The sequence below is a fragment of the Porites lutea genome, chromosome 8 (genome assembly GCF_958299795.1).
Source record: "Porites lutea chromosome 8, jaPorLute2.1, whole genome shotgun sequence".
Classification (NCBI taxonomy): domain Eukaryota; kingdom Metazoa; phylum Cnidaria; class Anthozoa; order Scleractinia; family Poritidae; genus Porites; species Porites lutea.
Window position 1 is genome coordinate 24,083,080 of NC_133208.1, and position 22,079 is coordinate 24,105,158.

The window sequence follows — 22,079 nt, forward strand, 5'->3', positions numbered from 1 at the left end:
ATAGGTTCTGTTATAGAGGGTGCCTAACTGATAAATTTTAGCCTAACAGATTCTTACTCACGGGTTTTTACTGTAACAAATTTAGTGAACTACGCAAGGTCAATATCATGAGAAAACAACTTGCATACTTAACTAACAAGAATCTTCGGCTGATATTGGTTCAAAGCCCGCTATCTCATTATATTACAGTAGTGCGCAAGAAATTTGGACCAAAAACAATCTTCTCTAACGGCGAAAAGATAAATGCAGCTTCGGCTTTGGTTTTATTACCTCAGGTTGATACAGAAACTTAATACTAGAGACATTTTACCAAAAACAACAACAACAACAAGAAAAGCTTTTAATAATGATGTTTTTTTTTGTTTGTTTGTTTTTTTTTTGGTGAGCTAGATTTGCTCTGAGTCAGACGAGAGGCTGGCTATCAAAACTTCATCTTCTTAAGATCCAGTGCCCAGGTGACTTCATTGACTCCGTTTGTATTAAATATCATTTTTTGTCATTATTTAGACGAAACGTTTTTCTTTTCAGATCTGTGAGTCACATCATCGACCAAAACAATGGCAGCAAAACTGACCGTCTACATCACGTTGCTCTTTCTTCTAAGTTTTATATTCAACAGAGTGCTCGCTCAACAATGCACTAAAGGTGGATCCGAGTCATCAATCTTCGGCTGGAAACTGCAAGGACATGTATACAGGACAACGATGGCTAATTTCGGGTTTGAATGCGTACTAATCTGTCGTCAAGACAACAGATGTCAAAGTTTCAATTGGGTGATCTCTACCAACATGTGCGAATTCAGTGATAGAACCAAAGAAGCCAGACCGGAGGATTTTGTTCCCGATCCAGACAGATTTTACTACAAACGAGGCATGAATCGAGGTAAACTGAACTCGCACGTTGGTGTAGGGTAACGAAGTCCTACAGTCAGAAAAAAAGTGCCATGTCATTATACAATTACCGTATTTATTTTTTGTATACTAATGTAGAATACCCGCGTAAGTGATCCACAAGCGAGTCTTCCTGATACATGCATTAGAAGACAATGAATTTTCAAAAACGGCCCCCAGAATGGAGACTTTAGAATACGCCGGCTTCTCGTTTACGTGTAGCCTGAAATTCATCCGATTGCTTCGAGTCGTTTTCTCCTCTCAACAACGTCTGAATCGACCGGCCGTTAATGCCGTCCAGTGACGTCACTCACTACCCGAGAACCGGGTAGTGATTTTGATTGGTTGATTGTCTAAACATTCGCATAATTATGTATAATTATGAAAAATTTTAGCGGGATTGTTGCTTGATATTCAGCGGATGCATCCATTCGTTTCGTTCAAACATTGCGATAAGCTTTATCTTTATCTTAAACAGCAAAATTGTCCTTGTCTTCGAAACTGAAATGCTAAATTGAACTGCGAATGAAGAATCATCGCGGAGAGTCGGTAGGTTTTTCATTCAGAGCCGCTTTGTGGTTTCGGCGGCCGTTGATCATGATTTTGTTTACGCGAAGTTTTCTGAGATTAATGTTATAATTCGACCTTCTTGCTATTTTTACCGTCAAGTGCAATGATTCTGTTAGCTTTTCTTTCTTGTCTCCTTGTTTTTTTCTTCGTTAAGGACCAAATAGCTTCTTTTCAATTAAAGCAAATCATTGTGTTTTTGAACTAAGTGTTTCGTGTGTGTGTTTATTTCAGTCATTGCGTGATTGCGACCGAGTTTGATTTACAGATTTAGTACAACCGGTTCAGAGTTGTACCGCATGTAGTTGATAGTTTGAGCGTTAAATATGAATTACGATCGAAAAAATAAAAGCAGTTCTGTATCATGCAGACATTTCCAAACGATATTTCTCGGTTTGCCACTTGAAAATTTTGCATGAATTAAAGCAAAGGTCAAGGCGTAGTGACGTCACTGGACGGCATTAACGGCCGGTCGATTCAGACGTTACTGAGGGAGTAATAACGACTCGAAGTAATCGGATGAAATTCAGGCTAGTTTACGTGCGGACGGGCAAAAAAGCGAAGATTTTCGCATATACAATGATCATATTATGGGCGTCGATAAAACCAGGAACATGGAACATGCCGGAACATGCCGGAACATTCCGGAACATCCCGCAACGTGAAAAAATAAAAATAATTTTCATGGAAAAGAAAAATTAAAAATAAAATAGTTTTTGTAAAAATTAATAATAACGTAAAATAACAAAAAAAAAAATTAAGAAAACGAAACTGATATCATCTCCGAGTATAAGAAAACAATATTTTGTCGCGATTAATTTGTTGGGCGAGTAAGGGTTTATGCAAATGACGGTAATGATCGAATGAAGGCTTGCTTCTAAATTCAAATATATATTAAAATGGGTCGCGAGGAGGGTGATTTTCAAGCTTTCCTCACACAGCTACCTCTTTTACTTGTTTGCCGTGAGTTAATCATTTGGCGGTTATCCATTTACGGCTCTGCGATGGTCTGAAATGTCGGTGCAGTATCACCAGTTCATGTCAAGCCAAGTCGGTCCTTATATATAACCGACATTTTCTTACCTGAGGTGCTTTGCTTTCTTGAGGTTGACATGAATTACTTACAGACTAGGCTCTGTGAACTTAAGAAGAGCTCAGGGGCTCCTGTCTTTGGATTTTAGTGGACAATACTCACATTCGTAGTAGTTTCTATACTGTTTACAGTCAGCCTGATATTTCAGCCATCTCCCCGAGTCGCAAACTTTACTTTCGACTCGGAAGACGGCTAAAATTCAGGCTAACTGATAACAGTTACAAACTACCGCTGCACTACCACTGCCACTGCAACTATTCATGGCGAATGTGAATCTTATCCAAGTCCAAAGCAACGAGCCCTAAGCTCTTATTGCGGTCGCAAAGCCGTAAATGGATAACCATTAACCCGTATGGCAAACATTTACAAGAGGTGGCTGTGTGAGGAAAGCTTGAAAACCCTCCTCCTCGCAACCCATTTTTACATATTTTGAATTTAGAAACAAGCCTTCACTCATTACTGTCATTTGCATGGACCCTCACTCGCCCAACAAATAATTTGCGACAAAATATTGTTTTCTCATGCTCGCAGATAATACGAGTTTCTTTTTCTCTATTTCTTTATTTTTCGTTTCTCATTTATTATTTATTTTTACAAAAATTATTTTATTATTATTATATTTTTATAATTTTTTATGAAAATTATTTTTCCTTTTTCATGTTCCGGGATGTTCCGAAATGTTCCGGAATGTTCCGGGATGTTCCGGAATGTTCCGGAATGTTCCGGCATGTTCCGTGTTCCAGGTTTTATCGACGCCCTCATATTATACCCCTAGCTCTACGCATTCTCTGATAGGGATACTAATGGTATTTTCATCGTTTTAGCGTTCTCATGTGGACGGACACAAACGATTCAGCTACGCTAAATATTGCCGTGTTTTTTCTGTCTGTCTGTCTGTCTGTTTTTTTTTTTTTTTGGAAAACGAAGAAAAAATCTTAGGATGTCTTATCCGGTTTCGTTTGGACAAGATCTCTAAGCACTGCATGTTTTGAGGAGTAGACTTTTCTCGCGTTTCGCATCAGTGATTACACGAATTCAGATCGTTGTATTGTTTCACTCCAGGCCTCAAGTTGGTGTGTTTGTTTGCATGATTGTGGGAATTGTCTATGAAAATAACAATCATTGTTATATAGCTGGACCTTTTTCCCAAAAGCGCGCGCTGTCATTGGCTACTTCAAGGTCACATGACATCTAACAATGAAACTGTTTCCCGCCAAAATCTCTGAGCGGCAACGTTACAAAATCTATGACCTCAGAGGGTAAGAGTGCACTGTTACCCGCGAATGCGGACCGTCGACTGCAGTTACGACTACGACTGCAGTTACTGAGACGATTAATGAATTTCCAGCTATATAACAAATAACCCCTTGGCCCCTTGGGAAGCAGTTTATTTTGTTTCCGTCGCTTCTCAATGATTCCCTCAGCGAACACTGAGATTCTCGGGAAACAAAATTACTGTCAGGACTAGTCATTAAATAAATTTTTTATGTCACCTTTTCATTGTAGCACCTCTCGGTTCTATTTCTGAGCTACCAGCGGAAACGTGTAAAGAAATTAAAGCGAGTGAAGAACATGCGGTGAGCAAAAAATACTGGCTAAGCACCATAAAGCCTGGTATCCCTGTTTTGGCTTATTGTGACATGAACACTGGAGGCAAGTACAGTCGAACCTTTCCTAATGAGTACTTCCGTAACACGTAAACGTCTCTATTTCGTCGTCTAAAACCCTGCCGAAACAGGAGCCGATTTATCGTCTCCTGGCCAAATAGAGTATAATTTACATTCTAATCGAGAACAATTCAGCTTAGTATTATTCTATGAAAAATATACAAATATCCTTTACAAGCGCATTTTCTCAATCTGGATGAGCAGTTTGGGCGTAAGAAGCCTCTTTTCTCTCCTAACGAGTTCATCAGTCAAACAGAATGCTTTATGCTTTTTTTTTAATGCTTTTTTAAATTATTATTTTATTTCGGCTCCTGTTTATTTTCAATATGAAAAGGAATTAATGCTATTATAATAACTTTACAAAGCGTCCCCAATATTTATTTCCAGTGACTTTTAGCGCCATTGTAAAATACAAACCGGTAACCATGACAAATTGTAAATATCATGCCTCATTGCGTGGTCAATCAGAAAGCGCTACATAAGTGCTATTGTTTTTTATTCAGATGTTGACGAGTGTACCGCTTCCCTGCCTGTCTGTGACGTCAATGCCCAATGTACTAATACCAATGGGTCCTATGCCTGCAATTGCAAGAATGGGTTCTCTGGTGATGGGAAAACGTGCCAAGGTTTGTGAGTTGTCGAAGCTGCTATTTCTCAAAACAGATTAAAGTAATAAGCAAACGATCCAGGGTAATGCGTAATGTTCCTTCTGTGGTTTATAGGTGTAACTTTGGCAGTAAAAAGTGAATCTCGACATGATTTGGTACAGACGTTCGGTTTTTTAGAACGCCACTGTTTCACTCGAGTTATTTCTTTGAATCAGTATATACTGATCTGATGACATGACTTGTCTCGTGACCAAACTTCACGTTCTTCACTGCATAGCCTAGGGTGCTGTGGATTAGTCTTCTTTCGAAAAAGAAATTTAAATTGATTTTGCCTCACGCAGGCCTTTGAAGCTTCAGTGTATTTAAAACACGCAGGCACTTCGAATACAAATGTTACGAAAAGACAGGAATCTCACTTCTTGTGTCTTTCATTTACAACATGTGGTTCCCATCTACTAAATTTGTAGTTAATTTTACTTCTTAAATGTTTCTTTTTTATTTATTTGTTTATTAAGTTGATTTGGAAATAGGGAGTTTGAGAGTTTAAGCAACGACGTTTTTGAGCGACGCACGTCTAGCGGAAGATAAATTTTTGCACTCTTCGTCCTTGATTTTGAACAAATTCTTGGGCAAATCGTCTCTATAAGTGTAAAGACACTTAGCAATAAAATTTGGTGATTGTCAAGGCATATTAATAGAGAAAAAAGCTTACTTCTGGTTGACGTGCTTCGCTCCAAAACGTCGCGGCTTTAACTCCCTATCGACTAGTCTTGTTCTCCTTTAACAGACATTGATGAGTGCAGCGCCGTTCCCTTCATTTGTGACCAAAACGCTACCTGTCAGAACAATGAAGGCTCATATCTTTGTTTATGCCAAGCTGGTTTTACTGGAGATGGCAAAAAATGCCGGGGTAAGATACGTAAACTGGGTTTAATAACCATAGTTTGCTTTGTCTTGCTTCCTTCTGGTTACCAGTCTTAGGCCTGGTGCTCTACCAGTTAGCTACAAGGGATCTGCACTTATGGAAGAATGAACGTGGTTCATATGACGCAAGGTTTATGCAAGTGCAGGTGCGAGGGAAGTTGAAGGTGTAGGCCTGGGCTCGAGTTACAGGACGCTTAGTCTCCTCTAGACACCGACACACTTGCCGATAGACTGCTCTGTCTCACGTGTTCAGAATGTCGAAAGATAGCATTCTGGCGATAATATAAACGTGAGGGTGAATCTAAGCTGGGAAATATATGAAAATAATATACATTTTTTCTTCAGTCAGTGACACAGGTAACTTGGAAAAAAAGGTTTCCGAGTTCTCCCAGCGGCAGTCGACATAAGTCGGATCTTACCTTCCCCCCCAACTCCCCAGCTATTCCCATATGTTGTCTATTCCGTTTAACAATAAAAACAAACCAGAAGCTAGGTGTTCTCGTTGAAGACACGAGACACGAGTGGTAAAACAGGGAGTACGGTGTAAGTCGTAACCCTCGTCAATAGTAGGGATCCCCCTTTCATTTTTGTGTTGACCAACTTCCTTGATTTTACCATGCAGACACCTTTCTATTTAAGTATTTTTCGCTTTATGTCTACTTTGAGTGAAATTTAGGTTCTTCCAATAAATTTAACAATATGACGTCATAATGACGCCAGATTACGTCATTGTGTCAATCAAGTTATGCCCAGATGTTGGAAATGATGAGTACATTATTGTGTGTAATTTTAGCGGCGGGGATCTCCGAGGCCCCCCGGTCACAGGAAGTAAAAAAAGCCCGGTCTGAATAGGGTTAAGATGAGATTCTGGCGCACGGTACATTACTTTGTTGCATGGCATTTACTTACGAAAAGTTTACGGAACGAATCGTAGCGTCTAAATCAAGCCTACAAATTGCGATTGTCGTAAGACGGTAGATTTCGTACGCTACAATTCAAGTGGGAGGTTTAGTGAGACCATCGTATGCAAGAAAAGGTCTATCCGAGGAAATCTTTTAGTAGTGCCTTGAAATTTCCTGCGAGCAACCTATTATTTATAAAGGAGACACCCCACTGGACATATTTCGCACTCTAGTGTGATCTTAATTTATTCACAGATATCGATGAATGTAGCATTGTTCCCTCCATCTGTGATCCGAATGCCGACTGCCAAAATAATGATGGCTCTTACCTTTGCTCGTGTCAGCTTGGTTTTATTGGAGATGGAAAAACATGCCGAGGTAACATGGGAAAATAAATTAAAATACATTTTATAGATATGTTTTAATTGCAGCTTAATCCAGTAATAGGGAAAAGAGTTCAACCTGGTCACTGATGTCCCCTAAAGCGACAATCTCTTTAGAGGTACTCGGTAAAGTATTGTGGTCCATTACAAACCTCTTTACCTTTTCTTATTTTCTCGTTTTTGTTTTTTTTGTTGTTTTTTTTTTTGTCGATGTTGTGGTTGCTCGAGCTCGTTGGCAGCATTGCCACGTAAAGCAATTCTTGATATGCGACGATTTCCTTAAAAAAGGAGGGTTTGTTGGTAAGCGCGCGACAAAAACGACGTCCACAGGCTCAGATAGAGAGGCTAAATTTTTTAACAATATATGTCTCCAAATACTTTTAGTAAATTATGGAAACTAAACCTAGAATTCAGGAATATATTACCAGAACATCTCAGAGAATCTCGACAGTTATGCAAACCCGGCCCGAGACAAGACAGAAAGGTACGATATTGTTTGTTTTTCTAAGGTTACCACTAAGTCTTTGGCCTCGGGAACAGGGTTCTAGGCGTCAAATCTATTAGGCGAGAACAAGATTGCAGGTGAACTTTGACCCAGGTCAAGACTTCTGGCCCCGTTTGTTTAAACGCTGGATAGTGCTATCTACTGGATAAAAATCTATCCAGCGGATAAGTATTAGGAAAACTAATTGCGCCATCCACTGGATAGAGATTTATCGAAGTGGATAGCGCTATCCATCTTTTGAACAACTGGGCCGTCAGTGGTGTGAAAACAGAGTCTATGCTAGTCTCATCTGCCACACTGTTGACTTTACATCCGGGAACTGGAATATGACGAATGTAAGAGAAAAGTCTAGAGTTTTTTATCTGCCAAAAGGCCGGGTCTTTCGAATTAATTGATGATATTTCGCTTGTGTTAAACGTGAAAAGATTATGCATGGTTGTGGATAGACTTATCAGTGCTGCGAAAGTGTGGTTGAGTTATTCCTGGATGATGTTGACAGGCAGAACTCAGGTAGGTGGTTTTGTGGATGATCGATGGCAGTTTTTGCAATAAAATGTTCTGTGCAAGCCATAAAACCGCGGCGTCGGTGTTAAGCTGGCCTGTGAAAACAGCCGTTTCCCCCAGCTCCTCGCCGCTGGGGACGTTTCGCGAGGAGGAACGTCTGCGACTCAGCGACAGAAATTCCATACCTGCGTCGTAAAATCTGTCCGGAATCCGCTCAGAAGCGCTGTTTGGTCGACGGAGTAGTTACATTGTTTTAGCTATTGCTTACGACTGACAGACAAAAGACAAAAGGCCACAAAGGTCAAATATAAACGCCATGAATCTCTAACAAAATAGTTAATATTTATGGAATATAGTCTCCTGTAGAAGAAGCATTTGAGATTTGCTGGAGCTCGTTCGCAGATGAACACAACTCTCAACCAAAATCGACCAGAAGAAACGTAAAATTGAACAAATTTGCATTTGGAACCCCATGACTACCGGATCTATTACGTTCGACGAAGGAGAGCGCTTACTACAGTAGTGTACCGTACATGATGTAGTAACCGTTCCGTACATGCCGTGCGATTTCACGGTTTGGACGCCATCTTGGACCGGCCAGGCACATTTTGCCTCGATCTCATGTATTCAGTTTTTCTCGCCCAGGAGCTGGTATCTATCAGTGTGACACTCTTTCGCAGATGAAACGTTGGCAATTTTTGTTTGCTACAGGTTTGTTTATAGTTTTTCTCCCAGTTTTAATTATTATTATTTTTTTATATAGGAAAATTATCATTCTAAGATAATCGGATATGTAGATGTTATGTTAACAATGTGTTCTGCACACTTTATTTGTTTTTATGAATTCAAGCAACATCAGCTTAGATCGACCAGATTTAATTCTATTACAAATGAAATCTCTTCGATTTTAAAAGCTATTTACAGCGTTGCATTTGCTTTTGTTTGTCACCATTTTTGAAAAATATACAAGAAGTTGAACAGTGAAACGTTGACCTTTTCATCTCACTAATTCCGGGTGCGTTGTATTTTGAAAACAGTGCTAAGTAGGTCAGTCGTGTTAGCCTAGTGTCACGCAACAAGGGTTTAAAGTGATACGCGACGCTTAAACTTTTCAGATAACTTTAATTTTCTGTATCCCAATTTTTAGCCAATTTTATTGACCATCCTACGGTGCAAAAGAATATCCTGAGGATCATAGTCAGTGTTTGACCTGCTGTTACTTACATGTACTTTACTTAGAGGTTTGGCTAAGTAAATGTAAAAAGTACAGTACGCTCTTGCATTTTTGAGGAAAAATGAAATAGTAACGAATTGTAAAGTGGGAGGATAAAAAATAACACTGATAAAGACAGCTGCTGATATTCATATTGATAAAAGCGTTTGATTTTGATTCCTCAATGTTACAAGCCCATCAGATTTTGAACCCCCTTCCCTCTACCACTCACTACCCACCCTCTCCCCCCTCCCCCATCGAACGCACTCCCCTAATTTGCAATTATTACTAGTTAAGAAAACATTGATTTACGTGATCAGTATGGAATTTCTGCCGCTGAAACGCAGACGTTCCTCCGCGCGAAACGTTCCCAGCGGCGAAGAGCGAGGGGAGACGACTGTTTTCGCAGGCTAGTGTTAAGCTTACTAGGTGATTTGTGCCTTAGAAAAACAATTCTCGACTCAGGAAAATTGGGTCTAGATCTAGTTTCAGCTGGCTCTTGGCTTTGAACCATAGGCCGGGTTTTGCAGATCAGAAGGTCATTATGATATATGTACAAGAGCCATGGCTCTTGATATGTACTATGTTTCAATGTTTCGGTGCTGTCTATATATTCCATGCCAAATCCTGTCATTTATCTTCCCGAGAAAAAAAGTAGTGTTTTGCTAGCTATTTAAGTTGTTATGTAAGCCTTAACCGCGCACTTTTTGACTGCAAGTCACCTCAACTTTAAAATTTCTAGACCGAAATGACACCGGTTTGAAACTTCACGGAGTCAGATTACTGAATCGAAGGGTGTAATTTGCAGGTTGCAGGTTGCAGGTCGCACGTCGCAGTTTGCAGGTCAGAATTTGAAGTACAAGCGAACGGTCAACGCTAAACTGATTTTGAGGAAAAAAAATCCGACTGTTTTGCAGTCTAAAGTCCTAACGTCTTTATGGCGCCACGCAAAACCAGAAATATCTTTAGTCCCAGGAAATTGTTTGTTTGGAGTTAGATCTTGTCAAAATGTCAAATTCTGACCTGCAACCTGCAATTTCCAAAATTACATCCTCCGTTACCGAATTAATGTTCTAAAATTTAGGTTTGGACTCGGTGAGGGACCACTAACTTAGTGCCCGGCGTAAGATAGGTGAGGCAACATGTGGCGGGTCACTCCAACTATTAAGTTAAAATGAGAGATTATATGTGCAGGCAGGCTACTTGATCTACCTGGGGTCCCCCACCTCTATGTAAACAGGCCGTTAATCTCTCTAAATGTATAATGTCACTTGACGCTTAAAAGACACTTTTACACGACTGAGGGTTTCTATGAGGCTCTTGAACTACGAAATAAGTTACAGGTGATTTGAACCTTCCCCCTTAATTACTTTGTCGTTACTCTCACAGTTCCAGTTCCAGTAGTTACAGCGTCAAGCTCCTGTGCCAACCTGTTGGTTAGCGACACTTCTAACGTGAGTGGAATAATTCAGTCAAGTTTGACATCGACATACCCGAACAACATCAACTGCCAATGGCATTTATCATCAAATACAACACTGGAACTGGTCTTCTCCATTTTCAAAACCAAAGCCTCTGATTACCTTAGTGTGTACGATGGCACGTCGGCCTCATCGAATCTCATTGGCAGATTCAGTGGAGAAATTTTGCCTGGACCTTATGCTCTCAGTACTACGAATAATCTTTATTTGACGTTTTCATCGAGTAGCGCAGGATCAACGGATTTTGGATTCAGAGCTCGATACCGAGGTGACTTACCATAAAATTAGTATGTGTAATCAAATGGTGACGAGTGTAATTAGGGAATAATTTCACGCGCGTTTTGTCCAAATCGTAATAATTTCCCGAGCCTTTGTTTTAAAACTTCGTCGCCATCTTGACACCGAGACGTACGGAAGGGTTGCCATGGCAATTTTGTAATTTCACTTGTGAAATTACAAATTAACGCCGAAATTTCGCGCCAAAATTAAGGAGTAATTCGTCACCTATGATATTAGTATAGGTAATAGCACGATTTGTAGTGATATTTGGCATAAATACCACGAGTGATATTTCGAAATTGTTATACGTAATTTCACGAGCCGTTAGGCGAGTGAAATTTGAGACAATTTTGAAATATCACGAGTTGTATTTATGCCAAATATCACGTGCAAATCATGCTATTATTTGTTTATATTACTACCCGCAAAAGGTTTGTAATTTTCACATGTAGGTATTTCAAATTAAGCTGAAATACCACTGCTCTAAACCAATCAAATTGCAGAAATTTCTATGTAAAGTTCAAATTCGAATTAATTTATTTAAATGCTCATGGTTTTGCCTCTCTCCTCTGCAGAGGCCTCTTTGTGTCGAAGGGAGGCTGGGGAGAAGGAAAAGTGAAAGCGCGCGGGGTACTTGGGATACCAGGCGGAAGGCTCAGTCTGTTAAGGAGACAGTGGGCGCTTTCCAATCTATACAACCAAAACTTTCGAAAATTTGGAAACAGCGGCAAATGTTACAGACATTTTCCGGAAAAGTTTCCAGAGGTTCTGGAAACTGTTGAATTTCCAAAATGCGAACCATTCAACCAAAAATTCTAGAAATTCAGGGAACAAAGTTGGATTAGGAAGTACACCTCGAGAGGTTGTCCTCTTTTTTGGAAATTTTGCAAAGTGCTGTTCTATTCGCCACTGAAAGTTGTCGAAAATTCAAACCGAACGTTTTGGTTGAATGGAAATTAAAGCGCCCAGTGGTGTTGCCACTTGGCTTGATCAAATGCGTTGTGAGATTTGGATGTGCTTTCACACGATAACTTGTTTTGTTTAATTTTTGTCATTTGATATTCTTAGAGATTTAACAAACAGTTAAAAGATAGCAAAAAATAAGGCCGTTTTTTTCCCGACGATATATAAAGCGTGATTTCCTTGAAACCTCTTTAACGTCTGGATCGCTTGCTAAGCTTCCATCGAGATATCGTGCTACATGTGAAAGAAATTTTTGAGGAGTAGCATTTTTCATAAGAAAACTTCCCGCAAGATAAAGGTTGCTTGGTTTCTAGCCTGCAAGCATGCTCTCTATTAAAGAAGTCGCGTGAAGTCACGCGTGCAGTCAGCGAAAGGAGACGCTAGAGCGGGGAAAGCTCCTCGCGGTTTTGCCAAACGCCTGCGCGTTCTCGCTCGCGAGTCTTAATGAAGAGCTTACTCGCAGGCCATCCAGTTTCCTGTCAGAACGGCACTAAGATCAAATTATATAATTAATACATCACAAATATGATTTACAGGTATAAACTTTATCCGACCTGGAAAGCGTTAGTCTTCCTCGCAGCCGTTTTTTAGATAAAAAACGGCTGCGAGGGAGACTAGTAAAGCGGAGCCCCTAGTAAATCCTAACCCGTGAAACAATTAACTTCGAAGTAACGCCTTCGACGATAAATAACTAAGAATCTTAAGCATGCGAACCAATGTATAAGTATCAACTGATCATGTCTACTCAGCGGATAACTAACCGAAGTCAATGGAAAGTATGAAGGTCTGTGGATGCAGATTCTGAACCATTCTCGTCTCAGAGTTGCGACCTTTTTGGTCAATGCCAGGACTGGGATTGACCAAAAGGATTGCAACTCTTAGAAAGAAAAATTCTTCGGAATCTGAGAGCTGTCAACTGACTTAGTTCTGGATGGCGTTTATAACTCTATAATAGAATGACAGTATCACAATTTTCTCATTTCAGTATTGTCGCTTTAATTGTGTGACTTTTCACATTGATTTATATGACCTGATTAGCGGTCGGTCGTGCAGTCACCTGAAAAGCGACTTTGTTCGTATCGGTAGGTTATCAGATTTTTATCATCAACAGGGCTGCGCACGCACAACGCTCCGCTTTGATTTTTTACTCTTTGTATCTTTCTCTGTTGCTAATTTTTTTACCAATCGTTTTATCTCCTGTGCCGGAAAATTCAGCTATCACTACTGGTTCCCTTCGTATAAACAGCAGCACACTATCAACCGGCAGAGTAGAAGTCTTCTATAACAACCAGTGGGGCACAATTTGCGATGATATTTGGGATTTGAATGACGCTAACGTGGTTTGCCGGCAGCTTGGTTTCCCAAAAGCGTCCCAATTCTTTCAACGGGCCCAACATGGGCAGGGTTCTGGACCGATTTGGATGGATAATTTGGCGTGCTTAGGAAATGAAACGCATATCTACCATTGCAGCCATAATGGATGGGGAAAGGAGAATTGTGGTCATTCTGAAGACGCCAGTGTAGAGTGTTTCCCAATCCGTCTTGCAGGGGGAGGACAAAATTATGGTCGCGTTGAGGTTTTTTATAAAGGGATCTGGGGTACAGTTTGTGATGATCTCTGGGATCTCAATGATGCTGGAGTGGTTTGTCGCCAACTTGGTTTCCGCAACGCCTCCTCTGCGCCACACGGTGCAAAATACGGTCAGGGATCTGATCCTATCTGGTTGGATGATGTCGGCTGCAAGGGAGAAGAGGCTTCGCTGTTTAACTGCTCACATGCAGGATGGGGTATTGAGAACTGTAATCATGGCGAGGATGCCAGTGTAGTTTGCACGAACTAATTTTTGTTTTCTGTTTTAAACCTTTATTGTGCTGAAGTTAACACAGTCGGTCTAGTTTGCATCACTAAGTTGCTTTACTTAAATTTACATTGATCGAGAAACGTAAATAAAACGATCATCAGATTGACAAAAGCTATGCGACTTAGTATAGGCCCGTAGCCAGTTTTTTTTTTTTTTTTTTTTTTTTTTTTTACGGGGAGGTGCTATCCAAGGAGGAGGCAGACCAAACGAGACCGGAGGAGCAAGTCTCTATCGAGGGCGGGCGAGGGAGTTAGGTCGTCTGAGACTGTATTACGAACGTTTTGAAAAACATGGATATTTCTCAAATTTTGGAACTTCAAATTTGAATTGTTTTTTTTGATAGACGGCGGATATGCATGACAGCCAGTGAAGAGCGCCTCTTTTGTGCCTCGAGTGTTACTTTTTTGCCACAGAAAACAGCAGATATTTTAAACTATGCTCAAAGACAAAGGGCTACTCAAAAAACGAACGATGCATATTTTCATCTCCTTCAAGAACAAGTGAATCTGTAATAGGCAGTTTAACACTCGCCAGGCAATTCGAAAACGAGGATTCCCAATCCCTGAAACGGCCCGATAATTGCGTCCAGTCAGAAACGGTTGTACCGCTCTCGCCATAAAGCCAAAACAGAGTTTAAAGTAATGCTTCTCCCCAGTAGCTATAGCTAGCAATTGTAACGGTAATAACTGCTAATTGGGGAATAATAAGATCATCCGGATCCAGTCATCTCTCTGTCATTGAATCCACGCAGTTTTTGCACTCATGTACAAATTTTGAAAACAAAGTAACTTGGTACTCGTTAGAGTGCAATACAACAGTCCTTTCTAGGTGTTTTTTTAAAAGTACATCAGTAGTTAGTATTTTCGCGTTACATTTTCAGCATTTTAGGGCCGAGATAAGAGAAAAGTGCTTTTGTTTGGACAGAAAAGTTTCCTCTAAGCCTTAACATATTGTGGAGTAGAAATACTATGCGCAAAAAGGTTTTTTTTCTCTCTCTAGAACCTCCCCTTTCACACTTTTTTCTTCAAAAGACAACTAAGAGTAAAAATTTTCTTGTACGCTATTTTATACTTGGTAAATGGTTACTGACATTATTTCTTGTATCAAAGTTTATCAAATGGGCTCGTTTTGTCGTCCTGACTCGTCCTCAGTCGTCTCTCACGAAGACGACTGGAGACGAATCAGGGTCAAGTCAGTCTTTAGTCCCGTAATTTATTTTTCGGATTACTATTACAATATTTATAATCAGTAAGAAGCGTCGCCTTCAGGTCACCTTTTCTATGTACAAGTAATTAGTAATATTCAGTATATTTATGTTTATTAACGTATGTATTTACTTGCACTTATAATAAATTGTTGCATTTATTCATTCATAGTTATCAAGACGGTGGGTTAATGGGCCATTTGCATGATGACGTCGTTTTACTACTAAGACCAGAATTCATTTCGTTTTTCCTTTCATATTTAAATTCGGTAATCCCAGTGAGGTTTAATTAACAAAAGCCTTAATTTGTACAAGAAAGCAATACCCTGAAGGATTCTCGTCGTAGTAGTAAAATGAAGCCATAGTGCAAATGGCCTATTAGCCATAACTACGGAAGAAAGAAAAGTCAGTCAGTAATTCTAACATGCATCAGAAACGCTTTCAGCAATCTTACTGGCTACAGTGGTATAGAATACGGGAAGATTTGATTCGTTACGGGAATACGACATAGCCGAACTTTCAAAAACACAGTAGGGTAGAGATTCCGTACAGCGCGCCCCTTATTTATTTTGCACGCAGGAATTTCATACTATTAAATTAAGTAAGTCGAAACTTATATGCATAATGAAAGAGGCTGTACGGAAATCTTAGACCCTGTTTACATGGAGTGGGGGACCCCGGTCTAGTGGGGTAGGTTTCTTTTGTTTTGTGTCCCCCAGAGCGTGGAAACAAAAGAAACCAACCCCACTAGACCGGGGTCCCCCACTCCATATAAACAGGCCCTTACAAACAATAAACAAACAATAGTCCAGTCGTTATTTATTATAAATTCTAACATAACTCCGAGGCTGCAAATTTTTCACGACTTCACTGTCTCACAATTCCCAAAAGAATCTTGAACACAAGGAAAACCAAAGCAAATATACATGTATAGAAAAATGACCAGAAAGCCTCGGGGTCATGTTAGGATTTTAAGACGGAATCCATCAGGAAACTGAGTAATTTTAATCCTCAGTGGACAAAATTCTTGTACCAGAATAATTGAAACAATATCGCATTCTTTTTTTTTACATTTTTCAAGGGCTATAATGGATATACTAGTTAGTTATTTGTAATAATACCAAAACAAATTTCTCATGAAAGCTTGAGAAAATAAATGTCAAATTCGCAAAAAATATTATGACACCTTACACATAAATTTTTTATATCTATAGCTCTTGAAAATGAAAAAAAGAATGCGATATTGTTTAAATTATTCTGGTACAAGTTTTTTGTCCACTAAAAATTGAAATTTACTCAAGTCTTGATGGGTTCCGAACGTATATCGAACGTAGGCTCTCTTTCCGAACATGTGAATGTTTTGAACTGAGGAAATCGGAAACTTAGCATAAAGTATGTCAATCTTTTGAATGAGTAATAAAACTTATTATTTAGCTTTTGTACGAAATGAAACAAAAAACAAAAAACAAAAATCCAAGGGTGCTAAAAACACCCTCTTCGATCTGCATAATAATTGTTCATATCGGTACTCAGCCTCATCAGATAATTGCTAAATAAATTAGCATATTAATTAGTCAGGTGCGAAGAGATGAGAGCACTCTAATTGGTCCAGACCTACGCCACTGTAGCTTGCAAAACCACATTCTGTAAACTTTGACCGACAGGGTGAACTAAATTGTGAACTGCCCGTATGTTATTTATCTTTATTCCTCTTTTCACATTTTCCCTTTTTATGAATTAGTCATTAGTCACACCTACTCAAAATTCCAAGTGGCGCTTTGTAGGAGACCCATTTTGTTTTTTATTTTTAGTGCATCTGTTCGTTTAATTTAATTTGTCACGGAGAGTGTGTCCAACCAATTTTTAAACCGCCAATTAATCTTAGCAAAATTGAGTTCGAAGCGATGGTGGCCCTCTGAGGCCATGAAGAAAATCATGCCTTTGTACTATAACATATCTTCATTTTCACTCCCATCACCCAGCATAAAAGTTTGCCTTAGTGGTGGCGAAGGGGACAATGTGTTTAATACAATCTGCAATACTTTTGTCTGAGTAGCTGAAATTACCTTTAAACCTTTTGTTTTCATATACAGCTGTATATTCTTTTCGCAGGTGTATGCATGCCCTTTTAAACAATAGGACGAAATTCACTTTCCACTAATTAAAACTTAAAGTGATATCAAAGGCTCCTTTATTCAATTGCAAGAGGCCACCATCTTTGAATGATTCTGCTACTTTTTTGTACGTAGTTATGTAAACAGGTCAAACAAGGCTTTGATCAGCAGGCTTTCTCATCTACCTAACTCGGTTATTCAACCCACACGATCTACGTCACCGGCTCAGCTGCCATTCAACAATTTAAATTAAGAAGCCCACAGTATTTTAAGGAACTAACTCTTTCAAACAGTTATAAAGGAAGGTCTCCCTTTGTTAAACATTTATTTCCAAGGCACAATGATATTGTTGACACAGAGGAAAAGCCGTAGATCTAAACACGATGTGAAGATGAGCAAAAAACATGAATGAAATGCACTTTCTCCTGTGGACAAAAACATTAAATTTTTATTTTTAACTTCGTTGTACGAAATATGAAATTGGTCCTGGCCATGAATTAAAGGGTAAGTTAATTAAAAAGTGATTGCTTTCAAAATAATTAGCATTTTTTAAAGTTTCGTTTTTGCTGTTGATTTGTGATTCACTTCACAGCTGATGTGAATCCGTTCTTTGTGAAAACTCCTTTTCTTTGTAAAGAGCCACCTAATGTACGCACTTTGACGTCGTACTAAATGGGTCCAACCAAATGATTTTGCGTAGTAAGTTTTCAACAGTTGCCATAACCGTACGGGTACTATAAATTTTGTGAATCAAATTTCTTCTATAAGCCTTCGTGTATAGCTGGAGAGAAAATTGATAACTATTTGAAATCAGGGTGAAATTGAAACCTTCGAGTTATTATTATTATTTTTTTCTTTCCCAACTCTATTTAATGTCAAATGGTCGTGGTTTATTCAGTTGTCGGTTTCGAATTGACTTCATCTGTTCCGTCAATTAGAAAAGACTCTGTTTGTTATACACAGTCTTACAGTAGGTAAGTCATCTACCGACAGTAATTTTAGCACTACCATAAAACAGCATAACTCTCTGACTGCTTCTTCAGCGTCTAAAATCAACTTGCAACCATCCCTTCAATTCTTTTCCTTAGACTTCCATGACCAAAAGCAACTTTACAGAAAGATGTCTGCTTCAAGAGCACTCTCCATTCTCCTTATATTGGAGATATTTAACAAAGCCATAACTCAACAGTGCCTCAGTGGTGGAACACAAGAATCCATCTTTGGCTGGATGTTAAGAGGACACATTTATAAAAGTATGACCCTAAACCATGGACATGAATGTCTAAAAGTTTGTCGTCAAGACAACAGATGCCAAAGTTTCAATTGGGTGATCTCTACCAACATGTGTGAATTCAGTGACAGAACTAAAGAAGCCAGGCCCGTGGATTTCGTCCCTCACCCAGACAGATATTATTACAGACGAGGCATGAATCGAGGTAATTAGTCGGGGCTGGCCTGCGAGTAAGCTCACCTGTTTGAGTTCGGGGTAAATCACTTGTGCGCTCATTCTGGCCGGTAATTTTCACCTTCCTCCGAACTGCACAAGTAAACCTGCTCTTATACTTAGTTTTATCATTTTTAAGTTTTTGTGTCGCGAATTTTCATCCAGGGGGTGACTTAAAATTAGGTTCTTGTGTGGTTATGTACAGCATTCAGCCTTTCAAATTTAGACGGAACGGACAGATACTTTGACATCTGTTTTAGGCTTGCTATGCCAGAAAGATTCTAACGGGACGGGGGGGGGGGGGGAGGGGGGGGGGAGTGGGGTTACTAAGATGAGGTTTATGTGGGTATGTGTCCATAAGTCCTCCAATTTAAAAGAAGGGCCGACACATGCATGCATTGACTAGTTTATATTCATCGATCCAATGCCCAATACCCTAACCCTACACTGTTAGGTGTTTAAAGCTAAAAGTTATTGTTATCATCATCGTCATCGACTTCTTCGTCGTCATTATCATTGTCATTTTAGTTCTGCACATCACCTGAAGTTATCTATAGAGTGTTTTCACATGACGTCACGAAGGCCATATTGGTGTCCCAAAACAATGAAACGGCGGCCATGTTGGTGTCCCAAACAAATCCTGTGGGAGTTGAACTTTTTTCTTATGCAAACGCTTTCTTTTGTTCCAATAAATTTGCATAGATGCTGGCCACGTGAGTGAAAACACTCCATTTACTTGAATTTTCACTTATTCAGTTCTAGTTCCGCACATCAACTGAAATTATTGAGTATTTACTTATTTATGAATATTGTGTTCGTTTTTGGCAGTTCCTCTAGGTTCTATCCCTGAGCTACCAGCTCAAACGTGTAAAGAGATTAAGGCGAGTGAAGAAAAAGCGGTTAGCGACGAATACTGGCTTCAAACCGTTGAATCTAGACCACCTGAACTCACCTACTGCAACTTCTCAACGTATGGTAGGTGTTTGGTACACTCTTTCGTTTTTGCACATTTTTTTTCTTCCTTTAATTACGGATTTCTTTTTAGTGTAATCTTCTATTTGTTAAATATTATGTGAAATTTTGACAGATTCCCCAAATAATCCAGGATCACGTTATTATGTTGTTTCTCGATGATTCGACTCCCGCCTTGATAGTCCAACGTTTGTTCAACCGTTAACTTTTTACGATCAGGCAGTTTCCCACCAATATATTTGACTTGATGTGCGTGCAAATAACATCATCATTGTCCGGATTGGCCATCTATGATCCATTCTCTTGGATCTTAGGATCACGCAAAGTTTTTGTTTCGAGTCATCTGGTTTCGAGTCAAAAGAAATTTTTAGAGGAGCTATATATAAACAAAGAGTTGTTATAAGACAAGCAAAAAGTTCAAAGGTTGGATGAACATACTTCATTCTCAGATACCGACGGGCAACAACTCGAAGAAATAGCGCTTGACTGTCCCTAGGCTCCTGGCCTGAGGTAGACTGCAAAACAGTCGTTTTTTTTTTTTTTTTTTTTTTTAAATCTTTTTTTTTTCCGTCTCAAAATCGGTTTGGTGTAGCGTAAGAGTAGCGTAAGAGCTTCAAGCGCGCCTCACCCGCCCACGGGGCGTATTTTTAGCGTCACTTCCGATTCTCTCTTGGATAATAACAGGATCGCGAAGATTATGGGTTTTATATTTGTCCGGAGCTAGGGGATGGACCTTTAGAAAAGTTATGAGGGGAGGGGGGGGGGGAAAGAATTTTCGAGCCTCAGGAATTTTTTCGTTATCAAATTCCTGGTATAATTCTTTTTTAGGCCATAGCATAAATATTTCTTAGGGTTAATTGGCGCGCATGAATTTTTTTTCCGTTTAATTTCCCCTTGCGCGAATATTTTTTTTTTTGGTAATTCGCCCGCCCCCCTTCCCCTCCGATAGGTTTTCTAATGGTCCGTCCCTAATCTTAGTCCGATTATGGTCACACATTCTATTAAACTGAATAAACATTAATGTCCCCAGAACATCCTTCATGCGAGGCAATAAAAAGAAGCGACCCCAAAGCGAGTGACGGAAGCTACACGATATTTTCATCGTCCTCCGCTATTCCGGTAAGGTCTTAAAAGCGTCATATGTCAATCTGGAATCCGGCATCCCATTGTACTTAAAACATGTACACAACAACAACAACAACATTAAGTGTAACCTCTTGAATTGATTCAGCATGAACACGGAACAAGGACAGCGGTCGTCCCATGTAAGGTAATCCAGATTCCGGAATCTAAGAAATTTTCGCTTGTAAAATCAGGAATCCTGGGCTTTGGAATCTGGAATCAAAGAAATCCGGTATCCCGCTTGTGTTTAGAATCTGGAATCCAAGTTCCACTGATAAATAGCTCGAAATCCAGTACCTGGAATTGAATCCGCGGCGAGCACTCCGGCGTGCACTCCACAAACCAAGACTGTCTTGGATTACCTTACATGGCGTGACAGAAGGCTCGAACGCCTCTGCCTTAACGATCGTCAATTAAGAAAGGAATTAAGGGCTTTGGAAAAAGAGTTATGATACCAGATATCACAGAGGCTGCCTGCTGTTTCTCCTGTGACCAACTTTAAATCGGCATTATTTTCAAAAATTATTGAGAACAACACGTTAGCGGGGATCTTTTTTTGTTGAAAATTGAGGCGAAGCCCCTTTGTTCATCGATGCGCATGATTAGATGACAAAATATATTGACACTAAAAGGCGAAATAAGAGTAATTTGTAGAACTTATCTCGGCACGCAAGGGAATTGTTCGTCCTGTTTTTCGGCTACAAGTGTTTTTTTATCTTTTTTTTGCGCATTAGGTTTATTGCGATATGACTTCTGATCACGGATGGACTCTGATCGCTCGGTTCTCAAATAATGATGCCTTACATTGGATGAGTGACAGTGCACTATGGTGGTATGACAAGGATGTTGCTTCTGGGGAAACAACTGATCCATCAAACAATGCTGATATGATTTCTTCAGCATTCTGGCTTGTCAGCGGAACTGAGTTTAAGATCACGCGCAGTGATGACCCTCAGCACACTGCCCTTCTGAAAACCATAGGTCTCTGCCTAAGTGGAGAGACGTTTAGGTCGAAAATCACAAACTATGGTGACTTCAGAAACGGCAAGCTTTGGTCTAAAAATCAATGTTTGGGACGATGTAGTGTCCATTATTGGGGCCAGTACCAAACAACCGAAGGCTTTAAAGAAGCTGCTTGCAACGGGACAATGCAAGATGCCAATTCGATTGGCTTTTGGTGTCACTGGTCTTCTGGAGATGGATCGGTGATGATGATTGGTGGAGGAGGCTCTAGCTGTAACAGAGCTGATCACGGTATTGGAATAACTGAAGCTAATTCTCCTTCACTGGCGAATGTGCGTGACTCACCCGAAAAAGATTTTGGCAGTGAGGCTAATTACAATTCAATTAAGACGTATTCTTTGAACTTGTGGGTAACGTAA

The 22,079-nt window shown here is 39.7% G+C and overlaps 2 protein-coding genes across 2 annotated transcripts; both read left to right on the forward strand.

The window, feature by feature from the left end:
* The first annotated feature begins 419 nt into the window (after positions 1–419).
* Positions 420–22,079, forward strand: LOC140947045 (uncharacterized). Its single transcript, XM_073396124.1, has 3 exons — positions 420–882; positions 19,432–19,589; positions 21,432–22,079. Exons 1-3 carry the CDS (start codon positions 558–560, stop codon positions 22,077–22,079), a joined length of 1,131 nt encoding a protein of 376 aa, XP_073252225.1. The 5' UTR covers positions 420–557.
* On the forward strand, positions 3,797–13,967 carry LOC140946653 (uncharacterized). The gene is made up of 7 exons (XM_073395763.1): positions 3,797–3,809; positions 4,057–4,246; positions 4,686–4,843; positions 5,613–5,735; positions 6,907–7,029; positions 10,646–11,005; positions 13,195–13,967. Exons 1-7 carry the CDS (start codon positions 3,797–3,799, stop codon positions 13,818–13,820), a joined length of 1,593 nt encoding a protein of 530 aa, XP_073251864.1. The 3' UTR covers positions 13,821–13,967.

What these genes read in the sequence shown, in the direction of transcription:
- LOC140947045 (XM_073396124.1), top strand. Translation starts at nt 558, where the DNA reads ATGGCAGCAAAACTGACCGTCTACATCACGTTGCTCTTTCTTCTAAGT. An exon ending in CAAACGAGGCATGAATCGAG is followed by an intron (nt 883 to 19,431) that starts GTAAACTGAACT and finishes CGTTTTTGGCAG; the next exon opens with TTCCTCTAGGTTCTATCCCT. An exon ending in CAACGTATGGTAGGTGTTTG is followed by an intron (nt 19,590 to 21,431) that starts GTACACTCTTTC and finishes TTTGCGCATTAG; the next exon opens with GTTTATTGCGATATGACTTC.
- LOC140946653 (XM_073395763.1), top strand. An exon ending in TGATGGGAAAACGTGCCAAG is followed by an intron (nt 4,844 to 5,612) that starts GTTTGTGAGTTG and finishes CTCCTTTAACAG; the next exon opens with ACATTGATGAGTGCAGCGCC. An exon ending in AGATGGCAAAAAATGCCGGG is followed by an intron (nt 5,736 to 6,906) that starts GTAAGATACGTA and finishes ATTTATTCACAG; the next exon opens with ATATCGATGAATGTAGCATT.